Raw genomic sequence first — 18,447 nt, 5'->3', positions numbered from 1 at the left:
TTGCTCCACAACATGTGGGATCTTCCAGACCAGGGATCGAATCCTTGTCCCCTGCATTGGCAGGCGGATTCTTAACCACTGCACCAGCAGGGAAGTCCCTGAAGATGTACATTTTTAAACCATCAGCATATGAATAGTATTTAAGCTGCCGCCTCCTCTAGTGAGAAGGTGTAGATTAAGAAGGGAAGAGGACGCAGAACCAAACCCTGAAAAACTCTCTTTGGAGGTCAGATAGACAAGGAGGAGTCGGCAAACAGAATTCAAAAGGAGCAGCCATGGGACTTCCCTGGTGGTGCAGTGGTTAAGAATCTGCCTGTCAGTGCAGGGGACACAGGTTCAATCCCTGGTCTGGGAAGATCCCACATGCCGCGGAGCAACTAAGCCCGTGCAGCACAACTACTGAGCCCATGCGCCACAACTACTGAAGCCCGCGTGCCTAGAGCCCGTGCTCAGCAACAAGAGAAGCCACTGAAGTGAGAAATGAGAAGCCTGCGCACTGCAACGAAGAGTAGCCCCCGCTCGCCACAACTAGAGAAAGCCCGCGCGCAGCAATGAAGACCCAATGCAGCCATAAACAAACAAACAAACAAATAAATAAATAAGCAAGCAAGCAAGCAAGCAAGCAGCCGGGGTAGGAAGAAAATGGTATCCTGCAAGGCAAGAGATAAGAATGCTTCAGAAATGGCCCTTGAACACACCAGGTCCTAGGACTTGATTCTTCTTTACTGGGGCTGGGGCAGCAACCGCAGAGCCAGACCCTAGGTTTCAGGGGCACCCGTGATCCTTCTCCTCTCGTGTTTATGCGCTCTGCTCCCTGCTGGCCATTCTGGGTATGTGCTGTTCTTTGCATTTCGTCTTTCTATCTCATCCACCCTAGGTCAGCCTGACAGCTTCTCTGGGGACACTGAACACCCTCGCTGACATCCCAGACAGTGTGGTGCAGGGCAGAGGCCAGAAGCAGCTGAACATTTCGACCAGTAACCGGAAGCTTTTGAATTTCATACTCCAGCACGTGACATACACAAGCACAGAGTATCAGCGCTGCAGGGTGGATGTAGGTGAGAGGCTGTCCTTGGATGCTTAGGGACCTGTCCAAAATGCTTAGGGACCCAGAAAAACACCATCAGGCCCTCAAAGTCTTCCTCCTCCAGGAAGCCTGCCTCTCTGGCTCCTGTTTCTAACTCTAAACACCTAACTTCCCAATTACTGTACCCAGTGCTATCCCCCACGTTGCCATTGACCACATAGAGTGACTTGAAGGAAAGGACAGGCAAAATGCCTGCTCAGCTCTCCATGAAGACAGATCATTCATGCTGTGCCCCTAGAAACCATTCAGTTCTGTTCCTCATTCTCAGTAGCAAGCAAAGCTGAAGATTTTGGCTGCAGTAGATGGGGGGCAGTCTATGCATCAGTATCTTGTCCTGGGCACTAACAGGAAAGAGGGATGTGGGGAGCTAGCAGCCCCCAGGTCAGTGGCTTTGTCTTCCTCCTCCCATCCCAGTCCCCATTCCCGTCCCCAGAATTCGTGGGAGAACAACTCCTGCCACCGTCAGGGCAGCCCCAGTTTCTTTCTGGATGAATTAAAGGCACCCGTTCCCATTTTGAGTGGCTACACAGGGTGCATTCCCAGGACACAAACAGAAAAAATGAAGTGTGGGACAGATTTCCCATGAGCACAAACTAGAGGCAGAGTTCTCTTCACCTTCAGATTTTCAAACATTTCTTATCACAAAATGACCCTGTGAGGTATAAAATGGGGCAGGTAGTATTATCCTGGTTTTGTAGATAGAGAAGGAGGTGAAGTGATTTACCCAAGGAATTTCAGATAACAAGGCAAAGTCAAACTTAATCCATCCCTCTGATTCCAAGCCCACTTTACCGGACAGATTCTCACGGGGAGGAAATGTGAGTTTCGGAGATGATCAGCTGGTTGCCCCAGGGATGCACAGCAAGTTATGAGGCGGGATGCCATAGACCATGCGGTCTTCAGTCTCGTTCCACCGGTCCACTCCCGCATCTCGTCGGCTTCCCGGGCAGCGTGGGGAGTGACCCAGACACAGTGCACCCACCCTGACCTTATTTCTCTCTCCAGTGAGTCTGCAGTCCAAGTCCTCAGTGGCCAAGTTTCCAGTGACCATCCGCCTTCCTGTTATGCCCAAGTTATATGACCCTGGACCAGGTAAGGCCCTTGTCCCTGGGGCTTCATGGTGGGTCCTATAGAATATTGGTGAGATTCAGAAGGGATCCCGTCTGAGATGGAGGAGGAGGAGAATTATAAAAATAGAATGGTACTGGAGCAGGAATAGATACATCAATGGAATCAAATTAGAAATCGAGAAATAGACATGTTGGAATTTTACCATGTGATAAAGGAAGCTTTTCAAATTAAAGGGAGAAAAGATGGATTAGTCAAGAAATCATGCAGGATAACTGTGTAACTATGTGGAAAAGAACAAATTGAATCTATCTCACAGCTCATACCAAGATAAATTCCAAATAGGCAAATATCTATTTTTTTTTAAGTACTAGAAAAAAACGTGGAGTTAAAAAATAACTTTGGAGTGACTTCTCTGGCGGTCCAGTGGTTAGGACTCCGTGTTTCCACTGCAGGGGGCGTGGGTTCGATCCCTGGTCCGGGAACTAAGATCCCACATGCCGTGCGGCGCAGCCAAATAAATAAATAAATAAAAACTTTGGAGTATAAGACTTTTCTAAATATGACACAAAACCCAGAGGCCATAAGGAAAAGACTAAAAACATAAAATACATAACAATTTTTAATGTTTTTATGACAAACTTACCATATGCAAAGTCAAATGACAAAGGACAAATTGGGAAAAAAATATCTTCAACACACATTAAAGTCGAAAGTCTAATTTTACTTAAGAGCACTTGTGAATCAATAAGAAAAGAATATCAATAAGAAAAGAACAATAAGAAAAGAATAAGCCAATTCACAAAAAGTTAAATTCAAGAATACTTTTAGCCATTAAAATATATGCTCAATTTCATGCTAAGAAAATTGCAAATGAAAACTACATTCATATTGTATTGGAGGAGTGGGGAAACATAAACTGTGAGTGGTATCTTAGTTCCCTGACCAGGGATGGAACCCGCGCCCCCTGCAGTGGAAGTGCAGATTCTTAACCACTGCACCGCCAGGGAAGTCCTGTCTATCAGCATTTTAAATGTATATGTGCTTTGGTCCAGCCACTTATCATGTGGCTTCTAGAAATTATCCTACAGATGCTTACATCTGTGTGAAATGACATTTGTTTGAAGGTATTTATTGCAGCATTGTTTGCAATGACAAAAACCTTAAAAGTGGGAGGCACTGGTTAAATCAAATGTGGTCCATCGGTATAATGAAATGCCACGCAGTGCCATTCAGAAGGACGGAGGAGGAAAACAGGAGCAGGAAGGTTTTTATTCTGATACAAAATGCTTTTGAAGATGTACAGAAAAGAGTAAAGAGTAAGCTACCATTTCTGTAAAAAGAAAGGAGGAAAGAAGACATAACTGCTTGATTACAGAAAAATAAACAAGAAATTAGTAATACTGGTAAACCCCTGGGAAGAAACCAAGTAGTTGGGAACAGGGATGGGAAGAAGTATTTTCATGGTGTAACTTTCAATACATTTAGAATTTTGAACAGTTGACATTTTTTTACTGTATTACCTATATATTCAAAATGTAATCTATTCAAATAGATTCTTTTCAAAATATAAATTGTTATTTTAAAGTAATAGTATTAAGTATCTATGGAGAGGGATTTAAAGTATGGGCTTAACATCATAACTTTCTCAAAAATAAAAGAAATAAGTACAAGGAGTTCACAAAAAACCTTTTTTGGCTTCAGATTTGTTTTAAAGGTAAAGTGTTACCAATAAAATGGAAATCACCACAATCTTATTCCCCTCCCTTCTTCCAGCAGTCATGATCTTTCTTTTCCCTGTTTTTGTACATTTTAATATGTAGATTTCTATTCTTACACACGTGTACACACACACACAGAGCATATACAGTGTGGTACAATGCATTTTTGAACTTCTCATAAAAGTTACATTGTATGGCATGAACTTCTAGTTTCTGACCTTTTGTCAGTCCATGGCTTGTCTTTTGATTTTGCTTCGGGGTCTTTTGTTATTATAAAGCTTTATCCTTTAATAAAATTGATTCCTTGGTTTTTTTCTAGCTTTTGCTTTTTGTGCCTTATTCAAGAAATTCTTCCCTACGTTGGAGCCATAAAGATACTCTCCTGTATTTTTTTCAAAAGTTGCACATGTTTGGTTCTTACATTTAGATACTTACGTGTGGCATGTGAAGAGGACCTAATTTTTTGTGTATGGAGAGCCTATTGTCCCACCACCACAGACCTAGTGGTCCAGCCTCCTCCTGCTTGTACAGCCGGCCCCTCACACACCCACTTTCATGCATGCAGGGGTCTGAACCTTTCTTAGGTCACATTGATCTATTTATCCTTGCGCTCATTCCACAATGTTTCCATACACTTTATAACAGGTTTTATATCTAGTGGGGATAAATTCTATACTTCAGGATGACTGTACTTCATTTAGCAAAATTTTCTCAGCTCTTCTTGGTCTTTTACTTTTTCATTAGAGTTTTGGCATCAGCTCATCAAGATCCTCCAAAATCCCTTGAGATTTTGATGAGAATTTCATAGAATTTGTAGATTAATTAGAGATGAATTGACAGTTTTATGAAGTTGAATATTCCCAACCATGAATCTGGTATACCTCTCCATATTATAATCTCCATGTCGTAGTCTCTTCATAGGTTCTTCAATAATTTATTTTGTAGTTTTATTTGTAAAGAAATTGCACACTTTATTGGATTTAGTCTTAGGTACTTTATATTTCTAATTGCTTTTATAAATTGGATCTTTTTCTTCTACATTTTAATTGGCTGCTGTTGGTATATAGGACATTAGTGATTTTTGAATGTTGAACTTACAAGCAGCATCATTCTTGCTCTCATATTAGTGATTGTTTTTAACAAAGAGTCTCTTGAACAAATAATGATTTTTGTCTCTTCTTTTCCAGTTCTTATCAGTTGTTTAGTTTTCTTGTCTTACTGCATTTTACTAAAATCTCCGGTACAGTGTTGAATAATAGCAGTGGTAGCAGGCACTTTTGCTTGTTCCTGACTTTAAGAACATTCGAATGCTCTACCATTCATGTTTGCTGGGTATGAGGGTGGTAGATGTGTCAGGGTAAGAAAGTTTCCTTCTTTCCTTCTATTTCTGATGTGGACCATTTTTTAAAAGTCTTTCTTGAATTTGTTAAAATATTGCTTCTGTTTTATGTTTTGGTTTTTTGGCTGCAAGGCATGTGGGGTCTTAGCTCCTTGACTAGGGATTGAACCCGCACCCCTTGCATTGGAAGGCGAAGTCTTAACCTCTGGACCACCAGGGAAGTCCCTTTCCTTCTATTACTGCTACTAAGAATTTTTCTATTTCTACTTTCTATTTCCTTGCAGAGAGTTTTTATATGAATGAGTATTGAATTTTATCAGATAAATTGTCTGTACCCATTGAAATAATTTTTCTCCTTTAATTGGGTTTATGTAGTGACTTACATTGATTGATTTTCTGCTGTTGAAATTGTTCTTGTATTTCTGGAATAAACCCATCTTGATTGCAATGTATTAGTTGATTAAATGCTGAATTAAATTTTTTGCAATTTTATGTAGGATTCTTGCATCTGTATTCAAAACTGAGACTATTTTCTCCTGTAATGTCCTTGCCCAATTTTGTTGTCAATATTATTATACAAGTCTTGTAAGACGAGTTGAATAGCTTTCCTTTTTTCACTGTTTGCTGAAGTGAATTGTAATAAAATAGGAATAATACATCTCTTGGAGTTTTATTAAAACTTATCTGATCCTTATGTCTTTTTTTTTTTTTTTTGTCCAAGTTTTGGGGAAGGTGGTTAAGGATGGGAATGTGGATGAGAAGGAGTGAGAGAAAGGGAAGAAATTTAAAACTATCAGTTCTGTGTCTTTAATGGTTATTGATCTGTATGTACATTGAGTCAATTTTTTAAATGTTTCTGTAAAGTTGTCTTAAATTTGATGTAAATTGCCTATTTTTTTTTTTTGTCACAGAGTTGTTCATAGCATTCTCTTATGTTTGTTAAAAAAATTTTAAATATCTGAAGTCACGTCTCCCTTTTGGTTCTTTACATTTATCTTCAGTAATTTTAAGTTGGTTTCATATCTAAATATTCTCATTTCATTTATGCCTGTTTTTGTTCCATATTTTCTTTTTCATATATGTGATTCTGTGATTTGTCACTTTAAAGATTTTAAATATTCTCATTTTAAATCCTTTCCAAATTCCTCTCTTATTTTGTAGATAGACACTGCGCAGGGTAGATTTGCTGGCTGTAGTTTTCTCTGAGTGTCTCGGAATTTTTGCTGGTGGCTCATCTTGAGTAGGAGGCTTTTGCTTGTTTGTTTCGTTTTCTCCTCTCTCCCTCTTTCTCCCTCTTTCCTCTCTCTCTTTCTCTCCTGATTTGTTCCCATCTCACAGCTTTACAGTTGCTTCTACTCCCAGTAGCCAAGATTCCTAGTCCATCATTTTATACTGGACTGTTGGGGTCCCTGTCCCCTAGTGATATTGGCGTCACTGAAGAGCCAGTTGCTGGGCCTGAGGGTGGCTTGGCACAGGGCTTGGCTGTGATGTGGTGTCATCTCTGCACCCGGCGGTGTGTACAGGGATGATGGCTGTTTGGGGTTCCTTGCCCAGCAGGTAGTATGTGGTGAGAGATGGAGGGAGTGCAGCCTGGCTTCAGTCCATGGCTTCCAGCAAAATGCCTGGCTGTGGACCCACATACCTTATGAGACACTTTTATTCCATTAACACTCAGACTTGGCCTCCCAGCCTCTTCTCCTGTTCTGACCTCAGATTGCAGCAAGCCCAGCTCCAGCTCTACTCACGGCTGTTGATTTCTGTTCTTGGAGGAAATGTCTATTTTTGAGCATGGCTATGTCTACATTTTTCTTTATCATTGCTATGTGTTTGGAACAATATGGAATTTCAAAGCAAAATGCTATACCACCAACCTGGCTGGGAGTCCCCTACCTTGACCACCTCCTGTGGTAATTCAGGCCCCTGATTCTCTCTTTACTATAACAAAAGAACCAAACCTATCATGTGGCCTGAGAAGAGAAAAGGTAGGAGAGGATTCATTTGCCATGCTCTTGAACATGATTTACATGACTCTTTCTGTTACTGAGCCCTTTCCAGATTCTTGGGCAGCAGCAATACCATAGAAATGAATATTGCTTCCACAAGACTCTTAAGCATGCAGAGTTTTTTATTAAAAGAGATAGTTTGTGCACAAGAGAGAAGGCAGTAGACAAGCCTCTTAGATAGACTCATCCACCAGAGGGCAGAGAGGAGAAGCAAGAAGAACTACAATCCTGTAGCCTGTGGAACGAAAACCACATTCACAGAAAGATAGACAAAATGAAAAGGCAGAGGACTATGTACCAGATGAAGGAACAAGATAAAACCCCAGAAAAACAACTAAATGAAGTTTAAATAGGCAACCCTGCAGAAAAAGAATTCAGAATAATGATAGTGAGGATGATCCAGGACCTCGGAAAAAGAATGGAGGCAAAGATCGAGGAGATGCAAGAAATGTTTAACAAAGACCTAGAAGAATGAAAGAACAAACACCTCAAAGAATTAAAGAGCAAACAAACAGACATGAACAATACAATAACTGTAATGAAAAATACACTAGAAGGAATCAATAGCAGAATAACTGAGGCAGAAGAACGGATAAGTGACCTGGAAGACAGAATGGTGGAATTCACTGCTGTGGAACAGAATAAAGAAAAAAGAATGAAAAGAAATGAAGACAGCCTGAGAGCCCTCTGGGACAACACTAAATGCAACAACATTCGCATTATAGGGTTCCCAGAAGAAGAGAGAGAGAAAGGACCTGAGAAATATTTGAAGAGATTATAGTCGAAAACTTCCCTAACATGGGAAAGGAAATAGCCACCCAAGTCCAGGAAGCGCAGAGAGTCCCATACAGAACAAACCCAAGGAGAAACACGCCGAGACACATAGTAATCAAATTGACAAATATTAAAGACAAAGAAAAATTATTGAAAGCAGCAAGGGAAAAACGACAAATAACATACAAGGGAACTCCCATAATGCTAGCAGCTGATTTCTCAGCAGAAACTCTACAAGCCAGAAGGGCGTGGCATGATATATTTAAAGTGATGAAAGGGAAGAACCTACAACCAAGATTACTCTACCTGGCAAGGATCTCATTCAGATTCGATGGAGAAATCAAAAGCTTTACAGACATGCAAAAGCTAAGAGAATTCAGCACCACCAAACCAGCTCTACAACAAATGCTAAAGGAACTTCTCTAAGTGGGAAACACAAGACAAGAAAAGGACCTACAGAAACAAACCCATAACAATTAAGAAAATGGTAATAGGAACATACATATTGATAATTACCTTAGACATGAATGGATTAAATGCTCCAAGCAAAAGACACAGGCTCGCTGAATGGCTACAAAAACAAGATCCATATATATGCTGTCTACAAGAGACCCACTTCAGACCTAGGGACACATACAGACTGAAAGTGAGGGGATGGAAAAAGATATTCCATGCAAATGGAAATCAAAAGAAAGCTGGAGTAGCAATACTCATATCAGATAAAATAGACTTTAAAATAAAGAATGTTACAAGAGACAAGGAATGACACTACATAATGATCAAGGGATCAATCCAAGAAGAAGATGTAACAATTATAAATATATATGCACCCAACATAGGAGCACCTCAATACATAAGGCAACTGCTAACAGCTATGAAAGAGGAAATCAACAGTAACACAATAATAGTGGGGGACTTTAACACCTCACTTACACCAATGGACAGATCATCCAAACAGAAAATTAATAAGGAAATACAAGCTTTAAATGACACAACAGACCAGATAGATTTAATTGATATTTATAGGACATTCCATCCAAAAACAGCAGATTACACTTTCTTCTCAAGTGCACAGTGAACATTCTCCAAGATAGATCACATCTTGGGTCACAAATCAAGCCTCAGTAAATTTAAGAAAATTGAAATCATATCAAGCATCTTTTCTGACCACAACGCTATGAGATTAGAAATCAATTACAGGGAAAAAACGTAAAAACCACAAACACATGGAGGCTAAACAATATGTCAATAAATAACCAAGAAATCACTGAAGAAGTCAAAGAGGAAATCAGAAAATACCTGGAGACAAATTACAACAAAAATATGATGATCCAAAACCTATGGGATGCAGCAAAAGCAGTTCTAAGAGGGATGTTTATAGCTATACAAGCCTACTCAAGAAACAAGAAAAATCTCAAATAAACAATCTAACCTTACACCTAAAGGAACTAGAGAAAGAAGAACAAACAAAACCCAAGTTAGGAGAAGGAAAGAAATCATAAAGATCAGAGCAGAAATGAATGAAACACAAACAAAGAAAACAATAGCAAAGATCAATAAAACTAAAAGGTGGTTCTTTGAGAAGATAAACAAAATTGATAAACCATTAGCCAGACTCATCAAGAAAAAGAGGGAGAGGACTCAAATCAATAAAATTAGAAATGAAAAAGGAGAAGTTACAACAGACACCGCAGAAATACAAAGCATCCTAAGAGACTACAAGCAACTCTGTGCCAATAAAATGGACAACCTGGAAGAAATGGACAAATTCTTAGAAAGGTATAACCTTCCAAGACTGAACCAGGAAGAAATAGAAAATATGAACAGACCAATCACAAGTAATGAAATTGAAACTGTGATTAAAAATCTTCCAACAAACAAAAGACCAGGAGCAGATGGCTTCACAGGTGAATTCTATCAGACATTTAGAGAAAAGCTAATATCCATCCTTCTCAAACTCTTCCCAAAAATTGCAGAGGAAGGAACACTCCCAAACTCATTCTCTGAGGCCACCATCACCCTGATACAAAAACCAGACAAAGACACTACAAAAAAAGAAAATTACAGACCAATATCACTGATGAATATAGATGCAAAAATCCTCAGCAAAATACTAGCAATCAGAATTCAACAACACATTAAAAGGATCATACACCATGATCAAGTGGGATTTATGCCAGGGATGCAAGGATTCTTCAATATATGCAAATCAATCAATGTGATACACCATATTAACAAATTGAAGAAGAAAAACCATATGATCATCTCAATAGATGCAGAAAAAGCTTTTGACAAAATTCAACACCCAGTTATGATAAAAACCCTCCAGAAAGTGGGCATAGAGGGAACCTACCTCAACATAATAAAGGCCATATATGACAAACCCACAGCAAACATCATTCTCAATGGTGAAAAACTGAAAGCATTTCCTCTAAGATCAGAAACAAGTCAAAGATGTCCACTCTCACCACTGTTATTCAACATAGTTTTTGAAGTCCTAGCCATGGCAACCAGAGAAGAAAAAGAAAGAAAAGGAATCCAAATTGGAAAAGAAGAAGTAAAACTGTCACTGTTTGCAGATGACATGATACTGTACATAGAGAATCCTAAAGATGCCACCAGAAAACTACTAGAGCTAATCAATGAACTTGGTAAAGTTGCAGGATACAAAATTAATGCGCAGAAATCTCTTGCATTCCTATACACTAATGATGAAAAATCTGAAAGAGAAATTAAGGAAACACTCCCATTTACCATTGCAACAAAAAGAATAAAATACCTAGGAATAAACCTACCTAGAGAGAAAAAAGACCTGTATGCAGAAAACTATGACACTGATGAAAGAAATTAAAGATGATACCAACAGATGGAGAGATATACCATGTTCTTGGATTGGAAGAATCAATATTGTGAAAATGACTATACTACCCAAAGCAATCTACAGATTCAATGCAATCCCTATCAAATTACCAATGGCATTTTTTACAGAACTAGAACAAAAAATTTTTAAATTTGTATGTAGACACAAAAGACCCCGAATAGCCAAAGCAGTCTTGAGGGAAAAAGACGGAGCTGGAGGAATCAGACTCTCTGACTTCAGACTATACTACAAAGCTACAGTCATCAAGACAATATGGTACTGGCACAAAAGCAGAAATATAAATCAATGGACCAGGATATAAAGCCCAGAGATAAACCCACACACCTGTGATCAACTAATCTATGACAAAGGAGGCAAGGATATACAATGGAGAAAAGACAGTCTCTTCAATAAGTGGTGCTGGGAAAACTGGACAGCTACATGTAAAAGAATGAAATTAGAACACTCCCTAACACCATACACAAAAATAAACTCAAAATGGATTAGAGACCTAAATGTAAGGACGCTATAAAACTCTTAGAGGAAAACATAGGAAGAACACTCTTTGACATAAATCACAGCAAGATCTTTTTTGACTCACCTCCTGGAGTAATGGAAATAAAAACAAAAATAAGCAAATGGGACCTAATGAAACTTCAAAGCTTTTGCACAGCAAAGGAAACCATAAACAAGGCGAAAAGACAGCCCTCAGAACTGGAGAAAATATTTGCAAAACGCATCAACAGACAAAGGATTAATCTCCAAAGCATATAAATAACTCATGCGGCTCAATATTAAAAAACCAAACAACCCAATCCAAAAATGGGCAGAAGACCTAAATAGACATTTCTCCAAAGAAGACATACAGATGGCCAAGAAGCACATGAAAAGCTGCTCAACATCACTAATTATTAGAGAAATGCAAATCAAAACTGCAATGAGCTATCACCTCACACCAGTTAGAATGGGCATCATCAGAAAATTTACAAACAACAAATGCTGGAGAGGGTGTGGAGAAAAGGGAACCCTCTTGCACTGTTGGTGGGAATGTAATTTGATACAGCCACTATGGAGAACAGTATGGAGGTTTCTTAAAGAACTAAAAATAGAACTACCATATGACCCAGCAATCCCACTACTGGGCATATACCCTGAGAAAACCATAATTCAAAAAGAGTCATTACCACAGTGTTCATTGCAGCACTGTCTACAATAGCCAGGACATGGAAGCAACCTAAGTGTCCATTGACAGATGAATGGATAAAGAAGATGTGGCATATATATACAATGGAATATTACTCAGCCATAAAAGAAATGAAATTGAGTTATTTGTAGCAAGGTGGATGGACCTAGAGTCTGTCATACAGAGTGAAATGAGTCAGAAAGAGGAAAACAAATATCGTATGCTAACACATATATATGGAATCTTAAAAAAAAAAAAAGGTTATGAAGAACCTAGGGGCAGGACAGGAATAAAGACGCAGACGTAGAGAATGGACTTGAGGACACGGGGAGGGGAAAGGGTAAGCTGGGACGAAGTGAGAGAGTGGCATGGACTTATATATACTACCAAATGTAAAATAGATAGCTAGTGGGAAGCAGCCGCATAGCACAGGGAGATCAGCTTCATGCTTTGTGAACACCTAGAGGGGTGGGATAGGGAGGGTGGGAGGGAGATGCAAGAGGGAGGAGATACGGGGATATATATATAATCAGCTATATGTATAGCTGATTCACTTTGTTATAAAGCAGAAACTAACACACCATTGTAAAGCAGTTATACCGTGATAAAGATGTTTAAAAAAAATAAAACAACTAAAAATAGAATTACCATATGACCCAGCAATCCCACTACTGGGCATATACCCAGAGAAAAGCATAATTCAAAAAGACACATGCACCCCAATGTTCATTGCAGCACTATTTACAATAGCCAGGTCATGGAAGCAACCTAAATGTCCATTGACAGACGAATGGATAAAGAAGAAGTGGTACATATATACAATGGAATATTACTCAGTCATAAAAAGGAACGAAATTGGGTCATTTGTAGAGACGTGGATGGATCTAGAGACTGTCATACAGAGTGAAATAAGTCAGAAAGAGAAAAACAAATATCGTGTATTAACGCATATATGTGGAATCTAGAAAAATGGTACAGATAAACCGGTTTGCAGGGCAGTAATAGAGACACAGATGTAGAGGACGAACGTATGGATACCAAGTGGCGGGGGCTGGTGGTGGTGGGATGAATTGGGAGATTGGGATTGACGTGTATACACTAATATGTATAAAATGGATAACTAATAAGAACCTGCTGTATAAAAAATTAAATTAAATTAAATTAAAAAATTAAAAAAAAAAAGAGAGAGAGAAGGCAGGGAAAAAGTGCCAGCTCCCCGAGTAGAAGGGGAGAGTTGCTTTTATAACAGAAGGGACGGTTTGTCTCGTGATCACGGATAATTTCCAGAAATCATCCAACTTCTTTGATCAGCAGCAGGTGACTCCATGGTGGCTGTCAGGAGTAGGGAGTGCTTCTGTGAGAGGGAAGAAATGCAGGAGAATTTTCTGTAAGAAAGCCCAGGAACAGATTAGGTTAAAATTTACAGTTGAGCTTCTTGTCTTGTGGCAACTAGGTATACTGTTAGTGGCACAGAGATAAAGTTAATCTTTTATTCCTGTGAGTCTGGTTTTTTTCCTCTGGGACTCGGGCCCCCAGGGCCTTTGTCCTTTAGTTTGCAAGGCTTGTTTACCCAAGACCGGTCTTTTTCCAAAATGGCTGTACTCTTGTCTCCCTGTCTCATTTCCACTCACTCCCACAGACCCAGGAGAAGCTGGGTAATGGTGCAGCATGTACTGAAAAGGGTTTATGGAATGATTTCTGATTTCTGTCATTCTGAGAAGTGGCTCTGCAGTCGGGTTCTGTTGCATTCACCCACAAACAATAGGTGAGGGTGTAGCTTTCAGCATGCGTTAACTTCAGCCGACCCCACCGCACCAGATGACCCACGTGCCCCCAGAATGATGCAAGTCAGGACAGTGAGGTTTCCCGAAGACAGAGCTCTGACATCTACCCTTTCTTGCTCAGAGAGGAAGCTCAGAGACCTGGTGACCATTGCCACCAAAACTTTCCTCCGTCCCCACAAGCTCATGACCATGCTCCAGAGCGTTCGTGAGTATTACCCAGACTTGACCGTGATCGTGGCTGATGACAGCAAGGAGCCCCTGAAAATTAATGACAGCCATGTGGAGTATTACACCATGCCTTATGGGAAGGTATGTCCTTCCCAGATGGGGAGACACCTGGATCCCGGGACAAGGGGGCCCACAATCTGGTTCTGCCCTGAATGGGGCTGCTTCAGTGGCCTTCCCAAGGCAGCAGCGTCCTGGCATGGGAGGGGAGTCCCCTTGCTGATTCCAAATTCACAGAGAAATCAGGTCAGTCTCCCTTTTCTGCATTAGCAGGGTGGTTAATCAGCCTCTCCTCACACTTGGTGTGGAAATTGATTGAGGTCCTTCTAAGTGACTTGAGGTGTCTGACAGTCTAAGGTTTCCTGACATTCAGGTCCAACAGCAGAGAAACCTCTCATCCCTACAATTCCCCCCTCGCTGGAGCGGCTCTCTCCCCCATGCACCATCTTGCAAGCACACACAGGAGGAAGTGGATAGTGGATATTATACATACCGGAGAGTCCCCCCCTCCAACAGCTTCCAGGTTGCATGAGGGGAAAGGGCGGGAGAGCCACAGAGACTCTCTCGGATGAAAGGGGACTTCCATCGGTCCATATTAGCCACAGGGCCAAGGAAGGACTTTCTGCCTTTGTCTCAGTCTTTGATCCAGAGAGTCCGTCCTTCTCCCAGTGTCTCTGAGACATGGACTCCCTTTAACCCAGAGGTTCTCGGCCACTGTTTGGGGTGCTGCCTGGTTGCTGGGAACTGAGAAAGCTCCCAGGTGACACTGATATGTAGCAGGGCAGGCAACCACCATCTAACCTCACTCCACTCACAGGGCTGGTTTGCTGGTAGGAACCTGGCCATATCTCAGGTCACCACCAAATACGTTCTCTGGGTGGACGATGACTTTCTCTTCAACGACAAGACCAAGATTGAGGTGCTGGTGGATGTCCTAGAGAAGACGGAACTGGACGTGGTAAGGGAGAGTTGCTGGTTCTACCCCATTGCAATCTGACAAGCGAGAGGGGAAGGAGAGGAGAAAGGAAGAGAGGAAAGTATGCGAAAGAAGAGGAGAGGGAAAGAGAGAAGGGAGGGCGGAAGGGGCGGGGGAGGGCCCGGTGCAGGAGGTGATGCAGCACAGCTCTGGGGTTGAGGCCATCACGCGGGAATCAGACATGCGAGTTCTGCTTCTGCCTCTATTCTTACTTTTCTTTGAGCAAATTACACCAACACCCGCGCCCAAAACTCACCGTTGTTCTGTTTTTAAAATGGTGTGTTTATTACTTCTACCTTCCTCCCTGGAGTGGCCGGAGAAAGCGAGCGGGGCTCTGGCCCTGGCACACACCATTACAAAAATGAAAATGGCACAAGGCTGTAAAAGACTATGTGGCCTTAAGGACATTAAAAAAAATAACAAAAACATCAAAAGTCAACTCACACATAGAAAAGAGAAGAAAAAGGTGACAATAATTAATAATGCTGCGTTGTATTCTTGAAATTTGCAGAGATTACTATGTAGAGGTGATGGATTTGTTAATTAGCTTGAGTGTGGTGATCTTCTCACAATGTATACATATATCAAGACATCAAGCTGTACACCTTAAATATATACAATTTTAATATGTCAAAGATAGCTCAATAAAACTGTTAAAAAGAAAGAAAATGTATAAGAAGTAGCACAGTGACCACAGTTACTTCGTACTCCAGGTGGACAGTCCTCAAAGCATCTGGCTTGACTAAGATGTCTCTAGAGACCCAATCACAATAGCGTAAATGACATAGAAGGTGCAGTTCCCGCCCGTGTAAGAATGCAAGCTGGCACTCAACTCTCCTTCCAGGGTCATCCTGGACCAGCTTCCTTCCCCGTTGTTTGTCCATCTTTGTGGCCCTCAGCTGCATGGTCGGAAGAAATGGGGAGAGGGGAAGTGAAGGACAAGAAGTTCTCTTATAAAAGTTGCAGACATCTGTTCTAGATCACATCCTTTCAGCCAGGACTTAAGACACATGGTCAGACCTTGCAAGGGAAGTGGGAAAATTTCATCTTCTGTGGGTAATTGGCTAGACTTTAATTTGGTCCAGTTAAAACTCAAGAGGGTTCATTTACTAAGGGGGGAGGTAAAGAACAGGTGATGGCAGACAATCAGACTGCTGTGCCACCCTGGGTGATTATGATGGTTCAGGAATAGATATAATTGCTTGTCCTGTTTTGCTCGGGCTCCAACAGCTAGATGCATGCATCTGCCACGAGTGCAGGGACAGGCAGCACAGAGAGGTGAACCAGGAGCAGAGAATGGGAGGAAGGCAGCTTGAGGCAAACTACTGGCTGCAGGAAGTCCACGTAGGGACCCCTGCACGAGCAGGCTGCCTCTCACTTGCACCTAAACACCACTCCTTGTACTGGAAGGGAGTGAGTCACCTTCTGGAAAGAGTGAGCTTGCTGGAGGGTAAACGGAGCAGAGTTGTCTGCCCTTTGGACTTGGTGTAAGTGTAGTATGAAGGGTAGATAAAGGGTGTGATTCTTGTCATAACTGAGGTTCAGTCCAGTAAGGCTTCCTGACAGCGGCTACATGGATATTGAGTCTATTCTCTAATGTGGATTTCTCTGCCCACCGGCTAGGTAGGCGGCAGCGTGCTTGGAAACATGTTCCAGTTTAAGCTGTTCCTGGAGCACAGTGAGAATGGGGACTGTCTCCACCGGCGGTCAGGATCTTTCCGGCCCCTGCACGGCTTCCCCAGCTGCGTGGTGACCAGTGGTGTTGTCAACTTCTTCCTGGCCCACACAGAGCGGCTCCAAAGAGTTGGCTTCGACGCCCGCCTGCAGCGAGTGGCTCACTCAGGTGGGGAGGCTGGAAGAGTGAGGAAGGGAGCTGCGCTGTGGACTGATCTCAGAAGCCTGGTTTTTCCCAAGGAGGGAGGGCCGTGTGCCACTGCTCAGGGGAGCTCGCCTTTTCTCCCCAAAATGGGGAGCTCACCCTTTCTCCCCAAAATGGGGAGCTCACCCTTTCTCCCCAAAATGGGGAGCTCACCCTTTCTCCCCAAAATGGGGAGCTCACCCTTTCTCCCCAAAATGGGGAGCTCACCCTTTCTCCCTAAAATGGAGAGCTCGTGGTCTCTCTTGCCTCCCTCCACACTCTCCGCCTTCTTGTCTCCCCCAGGCTGTTCTGCTTCTCCGAGACACCCTTCCCCTTCCTTTCCCTACAGCTCTGGCCCCTCCCTCTTTACCCACCTTGCTGGTGCTCCTCCTTTCCCAGACATCCTCTCCTATTTAACTGCAGCTGGTGAACTTCCCCTCTCATTCCCCTCAGTCCTGGAGTCCACAGTTCCGTCCAGTTGGAAGCCAATCTGTGTCTCTCTACCCATATCACTGTCTGTCCTTCCAACTCAGTAGCCTGGGCAGGTGGCTTCATGGGGGCGGAAGCTCCCCAGGGGTATAAACTGTGTCCCCTCCCCCTGACTCTCCTCCCAGACCTGCAGTATGGCCCTGGGTCTCTGGCGGAAGCTCACATTTCCTTCTTGCACTTTCCCTCTCTTGGCAGAGTTCTTTATTGATGGGCTCGGGAGCCTGCTTGTGGGGTCCTGCTCAAATGTGATTGTAGGTCACCAGCCCCGTTCTCCAGTGGCGGACCCAGAGCTCGCAGCCCTGGAGAAGAGCTACAACGTATACCGGACCAACACCAAAGCTCAGGTCCAGTTCAAGCTGGCTCTCCACTACTTCAAGAACCATCTCCAATGTGCCACATAAAGGTTGTCTGGGCACTGGAAAAGCGCCAGGCTGACCTGTTGCAGGTATCTAAAACACAGGAACTGGTGGATGGGCTATCAAAATTTGAACTCCAGATAAGATGGACAGGGCAGATGGGTCTGGCTCAGGTACCGGAAATATCAATCAAAAGCTAAGGGTCATTAGAAATGGATGAATCACTGATCAGGGCAATGGAGACCGTATTCATTATTGTTTGTATGATGTCTTACCATTTATGAAACATTTGTACATATAGTATCTCACATTATCTCATTTCATCTCACACGAAAGAGTATATGATGAGTTGGTATCCTCAGTCAAAAAGATGGCTGCTGGGTCCTTGAGGGTTATTTGGTGGAAATTATATCACAGATCATCTCCAGCATCACTGCCATCCACAGATTTTTTTTGGTCCTACCTTGTGGACTCAAATAATGTGAATAACCCAGGGTCCTTGCCTGGAGGAGGTGGCAGCCTGGTTCAGTTCGGTCCACTAGTGGAATCGGATCAGAGGATGAGAGGCGGACCAGGCAGGCGAGGAGAGCTCTGGGGAGTCAGCTCACCTGGAGCCCGGCGCGTGGATGGGATGCAGGCAGTTGGAGGGATGAGATCACTGGGGTAGTCCACTCACTGCCGGAATAAAGGTTTCCCTGGCATCAGAATCCCTATCATAAAGACA

The 18,447-nt window shown here is 42.3% G+C and overlaps 1 protein-coding gene across 1 annotated transcript in view; it reads left to right on the top strand.

The window, feature by feature from the left end:
* The window catches only part of B4GALNT2 (beta-1,4-N-acetyl-galactosaminyltransferase 2 (SID blood group)), a 30,744-nt gene extending 12,976 nt beyond the window's left edge, over positions 1-17,768 (top strand). The window contains exons 5-10 of the mRNA XM_068530844.1: positions 878-1,058; positions 2,093-2,179; positions 13,941-14,128; positions 14,862-15,002; positions 16,644-16,863; positions 17,563-17,768. Of these exons, the coding sequence (XP_068386945.1) occupies positions 878-1,058; positions 2,093-2,179; positions 13,941-14,128; positions 14,862-15,002; positions 16,644-16,863; positions 17,563-17,768 (1,023 nt within the window). The remainder of the gene's footprint in view (positions 1-877; positions 1,059-2,092; positions 2,180-13,940; positions 14,129-14,861; positions 15,003-16,643; positions 16,864-17,562) is intronic.
* Positions 17,769-18,447: the final 679 nt, after the last annotated feature.

Source organism: Eschrichtius robustus, chromosome 20 (assembly GCF_028021215.1).
Source record: "Eschrichtius robustus isolate mEscRob2 chromosome 20, mEscRob2.pri, whole genome shotgun sequence".
NCBI classification, from domain to species: Eukaryota; Metazoa; Chordata; class Mammalia; order Artiodactyla; family Eschrichtiidae; genus Eschrichtius; species Eschrichtius robustus.
Note: the sequence above shows the minus strand (reverse complement) of the source record. Positions and strands in the feature narration are given on the sequence as shown.